The 18,584-nt window shown below is 42.9% G+C and overlaps 1 protein-coding gene across 2 annotated transcripts in view; it reads right to left on the reverse strand.

Annotated features, from left to right (window-relative positions):
• Positions 1 to 18,584, reverse strand: part of ARMH3 (armadillo like helical domain containing 3) — a 161,244-nt gene that overhangs the window by 42,374 nt on the left and 100,286 nt on the right. For both annotated transcript variants that reach the window (XM_058187855.1, XM_058187854.1), the window contains one exon: positions 3,393 to 3,471. In XM_058187855.1, the coding sequence (XP_058043838.1) occupies positions 3,393 to 3,471 (79 nt within the window). The remainder of the gene's footprint in view (positions 1 to 3,392; positions 3,472 to 18,584) is intronic.

The raw sequence follows: 18,584 nt of genomic DNA on the forward strand, positions 1-18,584 counted from the left end.
ATCTTCCCTAGTATTGAGGTCAGGATGATAGATCTGTAGTTTCCTGGATCTATTTTTTCCCCACTTTTTTGAAGATGGGAACTACATCTTTTCCAGTCCTCTGGCAACCCCTGTGCTACAGGATCTTTGAAAGATGTAATTCAGTGGTTCTGAGATCTTTTCTGCCAGTTCTTTCAGAACCTTGGGGTCTAGTCCATCTGGTCCTGGTGATTTGAACTCTTTTAGGATAGACAGGTGCTCACCATTTTCTTCCCTATTTTAATTTGTGTTCCTAATCTGTTTTTTGTGATGCTGTTTTTGATAGGTTGGACTGTTTTTTCCTTTTGTGTAAAGACAGATGCAAAAAATGAGTTAAATAGTTCTGCTTTCTCCCTCTTGCTTGTCACCTTCTTGCCACTTTCTCCCAGCAATGCACCAATTGTTTCCTTGACTTTTTTCTTGTTTTTAACATGTTGGAAGAAGCTTTTTTTGTTTTTACTTTTGCTGCAAGCCTTTGTTCATTGTGAGCCTTAACTTTTCTCACTTCATCTTTGCAGGCTCGGGATATTTGCTGATATTCTTATCAATTTGTTTCCAAATTGCCCAGCCAAGCATGCTAAAACACGTATGAAACAGGTTAAAGAGAATTCACACCTCATAAGTAAAGTGGTGTTTGACTTCATCACAATTAATTATTTTGTTAGAACTTATGCAGTAACATAAATTACAAACTATTCACATAGTCAACCTATAGCACAAAATACCATGATATATATTTTAATGCAATTTAAATCAAGTGGCTGATTAAAGTTTAATCATTACTCAAAATACAGCTTGGTCCTATATCCAGCATTACAGTGCCAGATACAGATCTAAGGCTCTTGTAAGATGATTATCTAGATTAGAGTTCGGGGGGGGGGAGGAGAGAAGAGGGTGGGTGGGTGGTCAGGCTCTCAAAACTATCCAACAACTGCAAAATATAGCCATTCTTCTTTCAATGATTCTTGTGATGACGTTGGAAAGGGACTTCAAAATATGGGTATGTAATATTTTCCAATGAATCTTCCAGGTAGTTTGGGTAACTCAGCAACCAGGGTTAAATTCCTTCTCTCGTCACCCCAGCTTGCTAAGCAAGGATCCCAGCTGACTAAATGTATCCTAACACTCTTGTCATCTATATACAACTAAAATTTTTGTGTTTGTTTGTAACCTTCACTTGGGCAAAACAGTACCTCATAGGAAATCAATTATTGAGCTAACATACTTCCAATGGCTTAACTTACAGAATGTGTCCAAAATCAGAGATCCTTCACTCATATAGGACTGAAATGTGGCAAAGTTACAATTGTTTCAGCACCGCTGTGCCTTCTGACTACAATTCTTATAAACCTGTAGGTTGCATGGTGCAACGACACATGGGACTGGTGTATCCCTGCCCTGTTTCTTGCCTCCCTTTGCCCCTCTACCCTATCGGGTGGTGGTGAGGCCTGATGGGTGAGTAGTGGGCTGCTTTGGAACTGTGGCCAAAATCTGAAACCTCTTTACAGTGGTGGGCAGTAAAGGAAGGGTGAGATAATGATTTGGATTTCTGCTAGCAAGGTGAGTCTGGTGCTCAATGAGCAAACCCTCTTCCTCCCTGGATGGAGAGGTCCTTGGGGATACATCAGGATGGAGAGAGGGGATTCAGTTTTCCTCACACAGCTTTCCTCACACATACACAGCTCCCTTTGTTCTCCTCTGTCCAGCAAAGTGACAGGCATAGTCACTTTGCTGGACAAAGACTCCTTGACATAGTCATGGAGACAGATGGATGATTTTCACACTCCCTCTCGCCTTCCCAGAAGTAATATCAACTGGGAAGCTGGCAGAAAAAGGGAAGTCGTTCCCACTCCCACTATTTTTCTGCTTGTCTATGGTCATTCTGTTTCTCTGTTTAAGTAAGGCTTTCTGAAAGGAAGACCCAATGGGTCACAGGTTGTCTAGTTTATTCTGTAACTGTCTGCTTGCTAGTTTTTAAAAAGGTGGTTTAAAACAAATATGTTCCAAATTAGGAATCAAATTACACAGTACATGAAATGGAGGATAGAAAAGTAGACATTTCTACATTTGATTAAAATTTGGCACCTAAGCCAAAGCTTTAATTTGCAAAACCAAAGCTGGCTACCACTTAACATTGCTCTAGCTTAATTCCTCTCTTCTTTGGTTATTGTTTTATGGATTTTTTTTTACTTCTTTAAGCATTTCTGCCAATTTAGGATAATACTTCTCTTTGAAATAGGAAGCCAAACTGTTTCTCTGCTTCCTAATAATCTCTCCTCAAACTGTTCTATGTATCAAAGCTGATTTCATTACCTGCCACCTGCTGCTGCTGCTACTGCTGATGGTTTTATTTAAAGCGCAGGCATATGGCGAAGAAAGAATTCAGCCTGACCTCCCTGAACTACTGCAAATGAATGCTGTACTGTAGTGACAGAGAGAAGCTGCTGCTGCTCTTTCTTACAACTAGGCGTCTAAACCAAATAATGGTAAGGAAACCTCCCACGTTCAGTCCTTGCCACCCTTCCTCCCAGCCATTTTCAAATACTATAAATAATTAAAGGATTTTTTTTAAGGCTTCTCTAAGCATGAGTTAACAGATACAATATATGAGGTTCTGTTAAATACAACATTGAAAACAGCAGTAGGACCAGCAAATTTTGCCAGAAAAATTAAGTATCTTAAATTTTCATGAAAAAGCATGCTGGAGGTTAACCTATAAAGTTATGGGGGGGGGGTATTTGATCCAGAAGGTAACAATGAGAAATCATGTTCGTATTATTACAAAAAACCTATATGTGTACTTTTCCACAAAACTACCAGGAGTAAAGTTTGGCTCAAAAAAAATTCGTTCTGAAAAGCAACTCCATAAACTGAACCCATCAGGAATGAGGATCTGCCATCAGCTGCCTTTTACTTTACTCACTTCTTGTAGAACATGGGTGTCAAACTCAATCACATCACATGACGTATTGTGACTTTTTTGCCTTTGCAGAGCCAGGGTGGGCGTGGCCTGCGTGTGACATATCCGGCCTACAGGCTGCCAGTTTGACACCCCTGTTGTCGAACATCTCAATTACAGTAGAGAAAAGTAGAGCTGGCCTATGACAAGTAGCTGCCTTAGTCTGCAATTCACAGAACCCCATTCCTTTTCTACAGATGGTATTTCAACACAGTTGCCATTTTTTTCTTCTTTCAACTTCTTTTACTTTCTCCCATTGGGCAGGGAGAAAGGAAACCAGGCCAAATTATGATATAACCAAACAGTAATTCCAATTACTTTTGTCTCAGCTAGATTGGGGGGATACTTCTTTCTAGACTACAATGTATAATCAAGAATGACCTGGGTATCACTAGAAAAGAAGTATGCAACTCACCTGTTCTTCAGAGAGCTGTGAGATGTGATTAACAGCAGCATAGGACTCTATCTTTGGATTGAAATGGTTGATGATAGCCCTGAAAGGGAGAAGAATATTATGTTATATGTGAAGGTTATAAAGAGCCAATAGAAATATTTTAATCCACAGTGGCATATTAGCAACTAAAACTTAATGTGAACAGTTGAAGGAATATATGGCTCTAAATAGGAAAGTGGGAACAAAATTGAATCATTCGTCACCCAGCTTTCTTTTCATTTTATATTTAAAACTGGTCCATTTTTGGACTTTGCCTAGAATTGAAATTATGAAATTTGTTTAAAAACTACATAGGCACAAGCAAATACACACTGTTTCTTTGCTGATATATAGTTATTGGGATATTTTCAGAGAGCCTTTTCTCTTGTTTCACGGCCAAAAATGACGACTTAGCAATTAAAACACAATAGAAAACACTTTCATCCTTGATTTAAGAACAGCCAAAAGGCATTCCTTACTTTTCATAGCCAAAAAGTACACAGATACATGGTTAGAGATAGCTTCCTAACTGCCCCGTCAGCAACTTCATAGTTATTTAACTTAAAGACTAAGGGAACTCCATGGGGAAATTGTGATATACATCTTGTGCTTTATATGAAATGTACTTACCGAGTAGACTGTGGCAGATGGGATAATCTGAATACAGATGTTCCCACAATACAACATTATTTGGGAGGTTAAGATAATGTATAATAGGAAGTTAAGATTATGAGGATAATTGGAATACTGCTCAAAAAAGATATCATAAAGTTCTTGTATTTTAAAAAAATCAAGATCTATGGCAGTGGTGGGTTTCAAAATTTTTTACTACCGATTCTGTGGGTGTAGCTTAATGAGCGTGGCATGGCTTGGTGGCCGTGGCAGGGTAAGAATACTGTAAAATCTCCATTCCCACCCCACTCCAGGGGCAGGTTACTGCAAAATCCTCATTTCCTCCCGATCAGCTGGGACTTGGGAGGCAGAGAATAGTGAGGGTGGGGCCAGTCAGAATTTTTACTACCGGTTCTCTGAACTACTCAAAATTTCCACTACCAGTTCTCCAGAACTGGTCAGAACCTGCTGAAACCCACCTCTGATCTATGGCTATAGAAACCATCCAACTATTATCTTTTTCAAGATTTGTTTTTATGGTAAACATGATAATAGTTCTTATCTCTGTAGAGTTAAAAAGAGAAAATAAGGGCACAATTTCATATAGTGCAAGAACTTCCCCATAGGGAAAAATTAAAGAGTAACACATTCTAAAATAAATAGGTTTCCTCATTTGTAAGAGGTTAACAGCTAAACAAACATATTTCAGAAAATATGCAAATACATTTTATGTAATATAAGCCCAAAGATATAGGGCAATTTCTTTATATGCAGAGGAATTATTTTACCTTTATTTTATTTGAAACTGAAGGAATTAAAGTTTCACGCCTAATAATGGTCTGATTTATTCTCTCAATTTCTCTATGCTCTATCATTAACTTAAGGGATAAATAAATGAAATGTGTATATCTAGCAGATTAGAAAATGAATCGTATCTGAGATCCTTTGTCACACAAGAACCCCATTTTTTTATTGTCTGTCTGTCTGTCTTGTCTGTAACTGTATTGGGAAAGTAGGCAGAGAGACACTGGCAAGGGAACAGACAAAAAAGAGATACCATAGCCCACAACTGCATAGTGGGTGGGGCAACAGGATCAGAATAGACCCTAGTTTTTCTGGACTGTAAAAGAGACTGGGTTGGGTGATGGTGGGAAGAATTGCATTTTTAGACTTGTAGGATTGTTGTTTACGAGGTAAACCACAAAAGAAACAAAACCAGGTGAGCTAATTATATTATATTGCAAAGGTCTTATATTGCAATAGACTCTTGCAAGAGTAAAATTAAAAAAAATTCTCCACTGTCTTCTTTATATCATCAAACAATGTACAACTACTGTGCACAATTACATCCATATTCCCAACAACAAGGCACACTAGAATGTAACAGTGGGATTGCTGAACAAGAGAATTTTATCTAAATGAGGCGGCAGCAACCAATGATTTTTGTAGCTTCGTTTCCCTCCCTCCCTCCACTTCTCTCTCACACACACAGTCAATTAGTGGTCATGTCACTTGACAAACATTTCATCCGAATGCATTGCAATTTTCTATTGTTTCAAGTTACTTTCTTTGTAAGCTTCCTCCAAATTGAACCTTTAAAATTAATTATATTCTTTAGCTTCTACAGAACGTTTGCAGAAGTTATTTACTTTTAATTTTAAGGATTTCATTTTATCAAACAGTTGCACAGTACAATTCAATATTCCATAATGAGAAAAAAGGACAAGCAAAACCAATTTTAAACAGACAATTCTGCTTATCTGCAAAAAGTAACTCTCAATTATTCTTTATCAAGAAAATGAATAAGAAAAATGTCTGACTATATAAAGTCTTATTTGTGATAATAAACTTTGGATTAAAACTTCACTTAATTCTATAGAAAGGATGAGAACACGAATTTCTTGTTTCCTTGTTTTCCTTATGTCTCATTGTAAAGAAGGATCCATTGAATTCATTGGCCATTTTGTGCCATTGCGTAACTTCTGTAAGGAGGCAAGAACCTCTTCCATATCATTCCAACTATCCTGGTTCATTTTATATAAAGCTACTTCTTACAAACTCGTATGATGCTGTTTGCTTTGATGTGGCAAAATTTTGTTATATTGTTTGTAAAAATTGACACATCTTGATTGCCTCAATTCTTTAGTTACAATGTTATGTTTCTGTTTTATTTTACTTGAAATAGAAAGAGTTTAATTATTTTGTTAATGTTCAGAATTTTGGAGAAAGAAAGAAAGAAAGAAAGAAAGAAAGAAAGAAAGAAAGAAAGAAAGAAAGAAGGAAGGAAGGAAGGAAGGAAGGAAGGAAGGAAGGAAGGAAGGAAGGAAGGAAGGAAGGAAGGAAGGAAGAAAAATCACTTCTCTCAATTTTTTAAAAAACAGCAGGAAGAACAACTGAATCCAGAAATATACTCCTTTCTTCCACCTACTGAGGATGTAACATTTCACTTAGCCTAACCCAGCATCATAATGTAGTGCTAATGTAGTGTAGGAGCAAAAAATAATAATTAACTTTTCTGAGGCTTGGTACTTATAAAAGTTACTGATTTCTTATAAGCTACATCAAGCATGATCTTTCTTCCTACTGTGCTAGCATTTGGAGAAGGAATATTTGTTATTCATAAACTGCTGGTAAGGAGCTCCTTCATTAACAATAACATGTGACTAAGGGAATATCAATCCATTCTTGCCACACACTCTTATTTCATCTAAGCTATTTGTTGGAGAACAGAGCATTTGCTGTACCCCCATACACTTCCTATTTATTCAAGAGTTTGCAAAATGTTATTTTTTGAAATATGAGAGAATTGGGTAGGAAGATTTGGTGATTTCAGTCTTCGGTAACAACAGCACTATCAATGTCTGAATAGTTGGAAAGGGTTACCAAGCATTCAAGAAAGGAAGGCAAAAATGATGTTTTTTGTCACTTATATCTAATCTCATTATCAGTCTATCTAACTCACACTAAACCATCATAATCCCATATATATTGGAGATCTTACAGACCAGACTGTGAAAAAGGCAACTAACCAGCCAGAAAATGTATTAATTGATCAATCATTCAAATTTATATGTTGCCCATCTCATAGAGTGTGTCTCTATACAGGAAAATAGAAGCCTACCACACCTGACAAACCAGGGAATACTGTAATAGTGTTTCGTTTTTTTTAACTGGGATCTTCTGAGAAGACACTTGTTCATTCCTCAGTATAAATTACCAACCAAGGTAGTCAAACTGGTTGGTAATTTGGACCCAGAGCATGCCCACTTTAGCTAATTTCACCAGATGGGAAGAAATATATTGAGACTGGGAGTCCCCCAATCATGCCATTACACTATTTTAAATGTACAAACTTGTCTGGAATTGGAGACCTAATCATAATTTTTGAAACATAATTTGCCTCTGAGCAGATGTAATAAATCATTTATTGATCATGCTCATACAAATTCTATGTAATCTACAAGTGCACAACCTGTGGCCCTATAGCAATATGCAGCTCCCATTGCTTTTAACTTCCAAGACAGTCCCAACACAGGATAGAAGAACAAAAAGAAAGCTTTCTTGTAACAACTTTGTATTCTCTCTAGTTTTTTTTTTTTAAATAAGACGATTTGTCACAAAAATAGAAGAACATTTTGATTCCCATCATGGACAAATTGCTACAGAAGCTGATGGAGTTGGCAGAGGTGGCTAACTTGACTAATCAAAGAAAAGAATATAAGTACTTTTGTTCCTACATGGAGACGCTTCTGGATTTTGTGCTTGAGGGGGGGAAATGAAACTTTGATTTTAGGTTTTATTGATTAGATTGATTTGTTGTTCTAGAAATGATTAGTTTATGTTATTATGGAAAAGTAAAAAGCTGAAGTTCAATGTTAATGCTTTAGTTTACTGCAACAGAGGGAGTTGGAAGTCAATGCTTTTTTCTCCCTTCCCCGCCCTCACTTTTCTTTCCCCTTCTCCCCATAGTGTCTTCCTATTTGCTTTTGTATTTTTGCATTTTATTTTATAAGTTTAAAAAACGTTGAGAAACGAATAAGAAGACAATTTGTTTTTCCTTTGCTCTTAATTTCAGTCTCAGTAAACTACAGTACCAATCTGAATCCTAACTTTTAACTGTTGAGCATGCGAGAAAATTGCTATGTTGTGTGTGTGTGTTAGCTTTAGAAAGATACCTACTTCTTGATAACTGAAGTATTAAATCTTCCTGCCTACACTTTACGATCAGTTACTTTACAGCTGCACAATGTGTCCTCTGACCCTCAAGATTTCATATTCAGGTGCCCTTTAGACAAAACTTGTCTAAAGCAACATGCTTTCCAACATCTTCCTTGGAAAAATTCAGACTAGAAAATATTTAACCATGTTATGTTTTATTTTGGAATGTATTTCAGAGATATGAGAATTTAAAAATAAAACATTGAGAAAGTGTGGAGGTCCCATCACAGAATAAAACAGTGGCAAGAGCTGCAACCTGCCGACGGATGGTGTTGGTGGCTAAACCCTTGTCCAATCCGTCCTGGAGGAATTGCAGGATATGTCTAATGGAGGCAGAAGTAGGTTCTATTCGATGTCTAAGACACCAGCGATGGAATGATGACCATGTGGCCTCGTAAATACGCATTATGGATGGGCGTCTAGAAGCCAGAAGGGTGGAGATGACACCCATGGAATGCTTTTCTTTCCTTAGTATCTCCCTGTCAAGTGCCAGACGGCTAGTTGGTAACATTGAGGTTCTGGGTGGAGAATGGCTCCTTGGCGTAGAGAAATCTGATCCGGTGGAATTCGCCAAGGTGGATTGATGGACAGGCTCACCAGATCCGCAAACCAACTCCGTCGAGGCCAGTAAGGGGCTATGAGAAGAACTTCTGCCTTCTGTTCCAAGATCCTTCGTATGACCTGTGGCAGAAGGGGGGTTGGGGGGAAGGCATAAAGAAGGCCCCGGGGCCACTGACATCGTAGAGCATCTGTTCCTTCTGCTCCTGAGGTTTGGAACCTGGAGAAGAACCTTGGAAGTTTTTTGTTGGTCGGGCTGGCAAAGAGGTCTACTATGGGTTGCCCGAATTTGATCGTGATTGTGAGAAACAGATCCGGATGCAGTTGCCACTCTGATTGATCGATGGTCGTCCTGCTCAGCCAATCCGCTTGTGTGTTGGCGACTCCGGATATGTGGGCTGCCTGTAGTGAGAGAAGATGTTTTTCTGCCCACAGGCCTATGGCTGCAGCCTATTTCATCAATATGTGGGATCAGGGGCCTCCTTGACAGTTCACATGGGCCTTCGTGGTAGTGTTGTCCGTCAGCAGTAGCACATGATAGTTTGATAGCTGCGCTTGGAAGTACCTGAGGGCTAGATGAGCAGCTCTCATTTCCAACCAGTTTATGTCGTTCTTGAGGTCGTTGGGGGACCAGCGACCCTGAGTTACCTGGTCTAATAGGTGGGCACCCCAGCCGTAGAGGCTTGCGTCCGTGGTGAGGACAAGACGGCAATGTTCCTGGAATGAGCAGCCCTTTGTCAGGGCTGGAGACAGCCACCACTGTAGAGACTTTCTTACCTTTGGGGGCAGAGGAATTCTGATTTCGGTATGGCTGTTGCCTGTTCTTTGGTGTGGGAGAAGTAACCATTGTAGGGATCGTGAGTGAAGACGTGCCCAGGGCACGATCGACAGACAAGAGACCATCTTTCCCAATAACTGTGAGAGCAGCAAAAGTGGAACTTTCTTGAGTGCCTTTACCTTTTTTGTCGTGTCTCTTATGTTGAGAAAACGGTCTCGGGAAAGAAACACCTGGCAGGATCTGGTGTTGATTCTCGCTCCCAGATGGACAATTTCGGTTGTAGGCACTAGATGGCTCTTTGCTCTGTTGACCGAAAAGCCGTGATCCTGTAGGGATTGAATTGTTACCTGTAAGTCCCGTAACGCCTGCTGGGCGGAAGACGACAGGATCAATATATCGTCCAGGTAACATTGCATTCGTACTGGAATTATGCGAAGGTGGGCCACCACAGCATCCAGGATCTTGGTGAAGGTACGAGGAGCGGAAGATAGACTGAAGGGCAGGGCCCTGTATTGAAAGTGGGCCCCGGCATAACTGAACCTGAGAAAGCGTCTGTGGGCTGGTCTGATGGGTACATGTAGATAGGCCTCCTTGAGGTCGATGGATGTTAGATAGTCCCCCTTCTGATGCTTCCTAAGATTGAATTGAGCGAGTGCATCTTGAATCTGCGATATTTGATATGAAGGTTCAGTTGCTTCAGGTCTAAGATGGCTCTGGTGCCGTCTGATTTTTTGTCCACTAAAAAAAGAATTGAATAGAAGCCGGTCCCCTGGTGAGGCGTGGGAACCGGTTCTATGGCACTGATGGACAGCAGGTGTTGAATCTCTTCTTCCATTTGAGCCCTCTTGGTGGTTTCTTTGGGAATCTGGCATTGGATGAATCTCCTCGGAGGATTTGAATTGAATTCGAGGGAGAGACCAAGGGTAATGGTTTGCAGTACCCAGGCATCGGTTGTTGTGTGGGACCAGGTAGGGGCGAACTTGGTGAGACGACCGCCGATGGGATCCTGGTCGAGATAGTCATTTGTTCCTGCGAAAAGGTCGAAAGCCGGATCCACGGGAGGGACGTCTGGTCTGGGATTGCCTGGTCCTGTCACGAAAGGACTGTCTGTCCTGAAACCTGTCAGGGGGAGGCTGGAAGGAACATTGATAGGCCGGGGATTGGAACCCGGGATCCTGGGTGCGAAAAGGCTGTCTGCAGTAAGGAAGAGAAGGACGTCTGTCTGAACGTCTAGAGATGTAGGGAAGGATCTTACGTTTGTCCTTTCCTTCAACTAAAATAGGGTCTAAGGCTTCACCAAAGAGAGATCCACCCTTAAATGGGGTAGCCGCTAACCGCCATTTGGTCTTCATGTCGGCTTGCCATTGTCTGAGCCATAACAGCCTCCTGGAGGTGATGCTGGAGGCAAGGGCTCGGGATGCAAATTTTGCAGAATTAAGGGTGGCATCCGCAGTGTATTGGGCAGCCGCTATCAATTTATTTATGTCCTGATGTAATCTGGAGTCATCCTGAGGAATCCTCTCCTGCATTTGTCTGAGCCATATCAAAGAGGTTCTAGCAAAGAATGAGGCTGCTGTGGCAGATCTGATAGCCCATGCAACCGCTTGATGGGTTTTGCGGGTGGAGAGTTCCGCTCTGCGGTCCTCCGTTCGGAGACCTTCTGCTGCATCTGAAGGTATAATGTTGGAGGAAGAAGCCAGAGTGGCAATTGGGGTGTCTACGGTAGGAACCTTAAGGAGGTCCTCAAGCTCTTGATCCGTCGTGTACATCTTTTTGTCTGAGCCACTAGGAGTAGGAATGGCATCAGGGTGACCCCATTGACGTTGGATGGTGTCCAAGAAGAGCTTGGGTGATGGAATTACCCGTTGCTCTGAGACTGGTTCAGTAAAGAGGAATTTGTTGGGGTCTGACGGATCTGAAGCTCCCTCAGATTGGCGTAAGGCAACCCCCATGTTGGCCGTAACTTTTGCCTTGTGTAGTAATGTGTAGAAAAGCTCATGGCGAAAAAGGCCGGTGGGAGCAGGTTTGTCTGGGCCAGACTCTTCGTCTTCAGACAGGTTATACTCTGCTATGTCTTCCTCCCCCAAAAAGGAGTCCTCACTATGATGTGAAGGGGTTGGAGAGCGTGTGCGCAGCGCGCGTAGTCTGGGTGGGTGGCTATCAGAAAGGAGTCTTTGGTCAGAACTGCCCGAAGGAGATGGAGCTGGGAAACCTCTCTGCGTGAAGGCATTGTCAATGCCTTGAGAAATGGTTTGCATGATAAGATGACGTATATCCTGAGAAATGGCAGGATTACTGTCCTCTCTGTGGGAGACTCCCGCTGCTGTGGGAGTGAAGGTGGCAGAAGGTGCCTGATGTGGGGGCTCAGGCATGGCTCTAGAAGAATCTCCACAAACTGTACAAATTGCTTCCTGGTTTCTCCTGAACCACTAGGGATAGTGGGAGACCATCCAGGCTGATTTAATAGAGGAGAATCTTCAGTTAGTGGAACAGAAGTTTCCCTGCCTTCCTCTGCTAATTTTTGTTTTGCTTTATCAAATTGCCTATCCAAGGCCCGTTGTCTTCTGGAGGCATCTCTCTCTGCAGCAGCAGAGGTTTGGAGAGAAGTAGAAGACTTAGATTTGGTGGCAGAAGCCCTTGATTTGGATCTGCTCTTGTGAGGGGGAGGAGCCACGCTAGTAAGGTGTCCTTGGGAGGGCGAGGCAGAAGCCCGGGAAGGAGATCTGCTGCGATCCGCCATCTTGGAAATGAGGCCTAGTGGTTATCAGAGGCCTTGGAATATATGCCCAAATAATATAGTGGCCCTGATCTGAGAATCCTGGAATAAGATCAAACAATAAGGGCCAGTTAGCACCAAGCTGACACCACAGCTGGATTCAAGCATTCAAAGGCTGCCTGGGGGGTTGCTTGGGGGGGGTCCCCAAATGGCGCGAAGCCACTTCTCCTATAGCGCCTTTTTACTGCAGCGTTGGCAGGGGGAGCTAGCCTCTGACACCACGGATCTTTTTCTCCACCCCTGCAGGCACGAAGCCGACACCATGGCTTCTCCTGCGCTCCGCTGGCCTCCACTTACAGTTTGGTGAGGTCCAGCGATGTCCGTTCCTCAAACCGGCGATTCTACGAGGCTTGAGAGGCTTGGAATGTGAAAAAATGGCCGCCGGCCTTCGGGCGGCTCAGCTGAGCGGCGCTGGGCTGCGCGCGAAGCGCGAGCCTCTTTCTTTGCCGCTCCGGCTCCCAGCAGTCAAGAAAAAACAATTGGGCACTTTAAAACTTTTTTTAAATTTTTTTCCCTAATTTATTGAAGTCCTATGAGCTAATAAAAGAGTCAAAAGCAATGGAGCTAAAGGAGGTAGTCTCTCTATGGCCGACTGAGTTAATAAACTGGAGCTATACAGGAAGAGGAGGTGTGTTTAAACAAATTCAACTCAGTCTCAGGCCAATCAGATGAAGTTAACAACACATTGCTTTGGACTCTCTTAGCAGCGTACAGGAGAAGTAAACCCTAATTCAAGAAGCTTGGACTATTTAGCCTTGAAAAGCTAACTGAGGAGGAATAAGAAACAAAATTCAACCTACCATAGTTGCCCAGTAAGTGACATTTACATTAAAAGCCTCAATAGAAACAATAATGTTTCCCAAGAAAATCTTCATCTGATGGTTAGATGGAAAACTTCATCTAACCATAAGAGCGGGCATTATCCATATCTTAGTAGAATATTCCACAGCACATACTGAAAAAATGCTCTCATGCCCAACAGTCTTATTCTGAGGGACTGTAAATATCCCAACCTGAAAATAATGCACCGGATGCAATGAATCTACATGTAGGTGATAAATCCGCAGATACCCAAATGCCAAGTCAAAAGGGGCTTTTATGCCTTTAAAGTTTAAATTGTCACTATCTGAAGCTTACTGGAAGCCAAAGGAGTTCCAATAGTTTCAATAAAATATAACACTTAGAGCAGCTTCTCCCAACTTTTTTGGCATCAGGGACTGGTTTCGGGGAAGACCAGGAGGAGGCGGGTGTTTGGTTTTGCTCACTTGCCTGCCACTCGCCTCTAGCTGTGCAGCCCAGCTCCTAACAGACCACAGATCGGTATTGGTCTGTGGCCTGTGGATTGCACTAGAGGTTCTCAGCAATAAGCATGTGAGCCACTAGAGTTTGCATTAAATGCAGCTTCTGAGTAGCCTTCTAAGGCAGTCCCATGTAGACCTGTTATTTCTCATTCCAGAATACAAAACAAGGTATAATGGACTTAAAGTACAAGGAAGGATAACTGCCCTTGAATTTTAGAAAAAAAAAAACTTTCCAGCAATATGAACAACTATACAGTGATTAGTTAAAGTGATGGTAGATCCCCTTCACTGGATGCATTAAGTAAGGGCTAAGCAACTACCTATCTGGATGCTCCTGCATAAGTTTGGACACAACAACCTAAATGGCAGTTTCTCCACTCTGTAATTTTATAATTCTACCTATTCCCCTCCCCCACGTTTCTGCAATCTCATGTATTTGTGTCAAGCAAACTATTAAAAAACAGGCAGACAGAATTCTCCTTCTAGCCAGGCTCTAATCATGCAATTTCTTCTTTTGAACAAGTTTTTTTTCCTTTCTCAGTAATAAATATAAAGTGGTGGGGTCACAGGTTAAAAGAGAACCTCTAGTAGACACACAAATAAACTGAATGGGCAAAGCTAAACAAAGGGATATCTGAGAGCAAAAGTGCATTCATTTTTCAGCCTGCAGGAAGAGATATGAGTCAAAAGCATTGTGAGATGATAACAGAATAGTCTTTCATACCTGTTCATTTCCATCAAATATGGATGTATCCTTTGTGTAGCTGTTGTGGGAAGATGGAGGAGGAGGAAATGTCAGTCTGCTTGGGCAGGCTGAGACTTCAATAGCTTTTCAAGCTTTTTCCCTTTTATCTGGTCCTGGCCTGCTTGCAAGAGGGAAGACACTGAATGCTTTTGATTTCTTCCCTGGCACATAATTTTCTATATCTTATCACATTCTAGATACCAAGCAAATGGGCCTATCTCCTGGATTTGAAGAATGAGCTAATTTTCTGCCACATCTCACAGCTGTAGATTTAAGAGTACTCCTACTCCAACTCTGCTAAATCACTGTTCTTTGACTCCTTGGCTATGGCAAAAAGCAGAGGAGCAGAGATTAAATGTCTCAGTATGACCATTTTTCATTTATCACTAGCACTGCATACAATCAGTGTTAGAATCTAGAAACATTTTACGGTGCACATCTGCCATATAACAGCAAGAGCTTTCTTAGAAAGATGAAAAGATGGACAAATATCTATGGATTATAGTACTGATTACTTACCTAGGCAGAAATATAAAGACCATAATTGAAGGTTTTTACAATGCAATTGTTAATTATTGTTGTTGCTCTTAATAATAGGGAATTAATCTAATAAACACTACAGCAGTCTCATTCAATCAACTATTCCCAGATTCATTGTTCTCTGAAATATAAAATTCAAAATAGCATTTTAAGTGAATAAATGGAGTTGCCTTTATATTAGACAAATATCTTCTGTTCACTCTGAAGTGAACAGAGCTGTTTAAGGACTCAAAGACATGAATCTTAAATAACTCTTCTCATCTTTTTTGAATCAAATTTTCTGTGGTCCTTACCTGGAGCACAGCACTAGATTTTAAATTTCTTTTAAAGCTTGATAATCAAATATTCAAAATTCTCAAAATTGTGAATAATCTGTATCTCTCCTATAATGAAGTTTACATGAGTTATATGATCATTGATTATTGTGTATTATGGATAATATAAAATATGCATATAAATACAATTCTCAAAGGTTAGGTTAGATATTTGGTATCTTTTTTATCCCTGTATGATGATGCTGAATTTGTCTGCCTTCTTGAAATGTTATTTACCTCATTAAAATAAAAAAAATATTTTCACATTTTGAAATATCCATCTACTTTGAAGAGGGAAATAGATAAGTGAAGGCAAATCTACTTTAATATGTAGATATATTTTTAATGTTACATTTAGTTCAATGTGCAAATAGTATTTTGGTATAGTATGGGGCCTCTGTGGCTCAGACTGCTAATGCAGTCTGTTATTAACAGCAGCTGCCTGCAATTACTGCAGGTTCTAGTCCCACCAGGCCCAAGGTTGACTCAGCCTTCCATCCTTTATAAGGTAGGTAAAATGAGGACCCAGATTGTTGGGGGCAATAAGTTGACTTTGTATATAAATATACAAATAGGATGAAGACTATTGCTAACATAGTGTAAGCTGCCCTGAGTCTTCAGAGAAGGGCGGGATATAAATGCAAAATAAAAAAAATTAAAAAAAATATTGGTTTACTAATCAAGAGTTACACAACAGTATGGAATGACTTATTTTTTTAAAAAAGAAGTTTTTATAGAATCGGATGCTATATTATAGTTTCCTAGCCATGTTTTTTGGAAAGTACTGATTTTCTATAACTGAAATGGGCTATATGGGCTATAATTTTTCTCAAAAAAACTTTTGCTTCAAAAAAGCTGACAATCAGAGATGTTTTCCTCTTATATATTATGCATGGCTTCTATATCTATCATATATAGTCCATTAATGATTACAGCCAAGAATTTAGGCAATTAGTTTTAAAACTAATTCTTCTTCTGCGCATGCCCGATATGGCAGCGTCTTGAGCTCTGTGGAGACAACGGGTCGGGTTTCCTGAGCCGGGAAACCACGTGGAGCCGACTGCTGAGCTGCCGAGTGCCCTCCGCCTCTTGCTGAAGCTGTCCGGCGGCCGATGGAGAGGTTTTGGACGTCGTGGGATCCTCGGCCGCCGAGAACGAGGCTGGAGGCATGACTGAGCAGCGGACGGACGGCGGCGGCCATCTTGGGGGGTGCGGAACGGCGCTCCCTGAAGATCTGAAGCTCCGGCGGCCAGCTGGCTTTTCAATCTGCTGGCTGGCCGGTCTGCCGATCTGCGGGCCCGTGGGCTTGCCGGCTCGCGGGGGGATGGACGGCGGCGCTCGCTTCGGGGGGGTGCGGTCCGGCGCCCCCCGGTGGTGGACGGCCAGCCTTGCCGGCCCCGCTGGCCTGCCGGCCTGCCGGCCTGTCGGTTTTCGGCGTGGACGATTCGGGAGGTATGACTGGGCAGCGGACGGCGGTAGCCATCTTGGGGGGTGCGGAATGGCGCCCCCTGAAGATTTGGCGGCCAGCTGGCTTTTCGATCTGCTGGCTGGCCGGACTGCTGACTTGCGGGCCTGTGGGCTTGCTGGCTTGCGGGAAAGGGACGGTGGCGCTCACTTTCGGGGGGTGCGGTTTGGCGCTCCCCGGAGATGGACAGCCGGCCTTGCCGGCCCTGCTGTCTTGCGGGCCTGCCGGCCTGTTGGTCTCCGGCCTGTCGGCCTCCCGGATTGCCGGATTGCCAGATTGTCATTCTGCCGCAAGTACCATCGGCGGCTGGAATTTTTTCCGCTAGATTTAAGTCCTAATACCATCGACCTGGTCATGAGCCTGGACATCGGCTCTGTCTTGAACCTGGACACCGGCCTTAGACATTGGCCCTGACATCGGCAGGGCTTGGCGGCTTGGACGGTTTTTAGCTCTCGGGGTTCACCTCACCGAAGGACATCAGCGGGACTATCATCTGACTGTGAGCGACTTTGGGCGGCCTTTACCATCCTAGGCTTTAAAGGCCTAGTTTTATGGCTGATTTTAAGCTAACGATAATGGCCGCTATTTCTGTCATCAGCGGCATTGCAGACATGACTGTCAACTGTCTGACGTAGTTAACTTTAAACATGGTCGTTCCTCATGGTGTTCGCCTGACAGTGGTGTACCGGTCCGCTAATTCCATCAGCGGACTTGGACAGTTTGATCCCGTTTTACATCTTATATGGACAGGGGGTCGGTTTTACTACACTTGTAGGGAACTGCTGGCTCGGGATACCCTTTTTTTCCGTTGTTACTTGATCCTATTATGAGTTACTCGGCGCTTGGGCTCTTACGGCTGCGAGGTTCCCCCGCCTCGCAGGAGGGGCCCTCTGTTGTATCGAGGCCTACCTTAATGAAGGGTCTTGGGACCCAGAGAGGTGGCATGCCTCAAGAAGAATCTCTGGGGTTTTTAATAGGTTTTTAATAAGGGGCTTTTAAAGGGGAGGGATTGACGGGTAGGGGAGTGACCCGTCGGGAGGTATGTCCAGTCCCAACGCTGGCTCACGACACTATTTCACTTGGTCCAAGACGGGCGGGAGGGGATTGTACAGAGCGGAGAACATTATTCCATCTGTACGGTGAGTGGGAGGGGCAGATATGGCGGAGGCAGGGGGCCGTATCGCTCTTTGGGAGCACGTGTTCGATGTTTAAAAGCGATCACGTGCTCCGGCCCCCCAGTCCTCACTCGTTCCCCGGATGGTCAAGACCCTCAGAGCTTGGGTCTTAGGCTGATGCTTTGCAATGCCGGTCCGTGGTTAACAAGGCTCCCCTGATTTGTGATCTTATTCAGAGGGAGTCCGGACCTTATGGGCATTACGGAGACCTGGTTGGGCACAGAAGGGGGTGTACCCCTGGTCGAACTGTGCCCTCCGGGTTTCCGTGCATTCCATCAGCCGAGGACCCAAGGTAGGGGTGGGGGGGTGGCGGTTGTGATTAAAGAAAGTCTGGAGCCGAGGGAGTCCACTGTTCCTCAGATAGCTGGCTGTGAATCCTCCTTGTGAAGTGGGGCCACGGAAGCAGATGGGGCTGTTGATCACGTACCTGGCTCCTTGCTGCGTGACTACAGCCCTACCTGAACTGCTAGAGGTGCTCGCTGGCGTGGCGGTGGAGATCCCCAGACTACTGGTCTTGGGGGATTTCAACCTGCCATCTGCCGGCTTGTCGTCGACGGTGGTTCAGGAGTTCCAGGCCTCCATGACGGCCTTGGACCTGATTCAAGTAACTGATGGCCCTACACACATTGGGGGAGGCGCGCTAGACTTGATTTTTATCTCTGGTCAGTGGGTAAATGATCTGGATTTAGGAG

Source organism: Ahaetulla prasina, chromosome 6 (genome assembly GCF_028640845.1).
Source record: "Ahaetulla prasina isolate Xishuangbanna chromosome 6, ASM2864084v1, whole genome shotgun sequence".
Classification (NCBI taxonomy): Eukaryota; Metazoa; Chordata; class Lepidosauria; order Squamata; family Colubridae; genus Ahaetulla; species Ahaetulla prasina.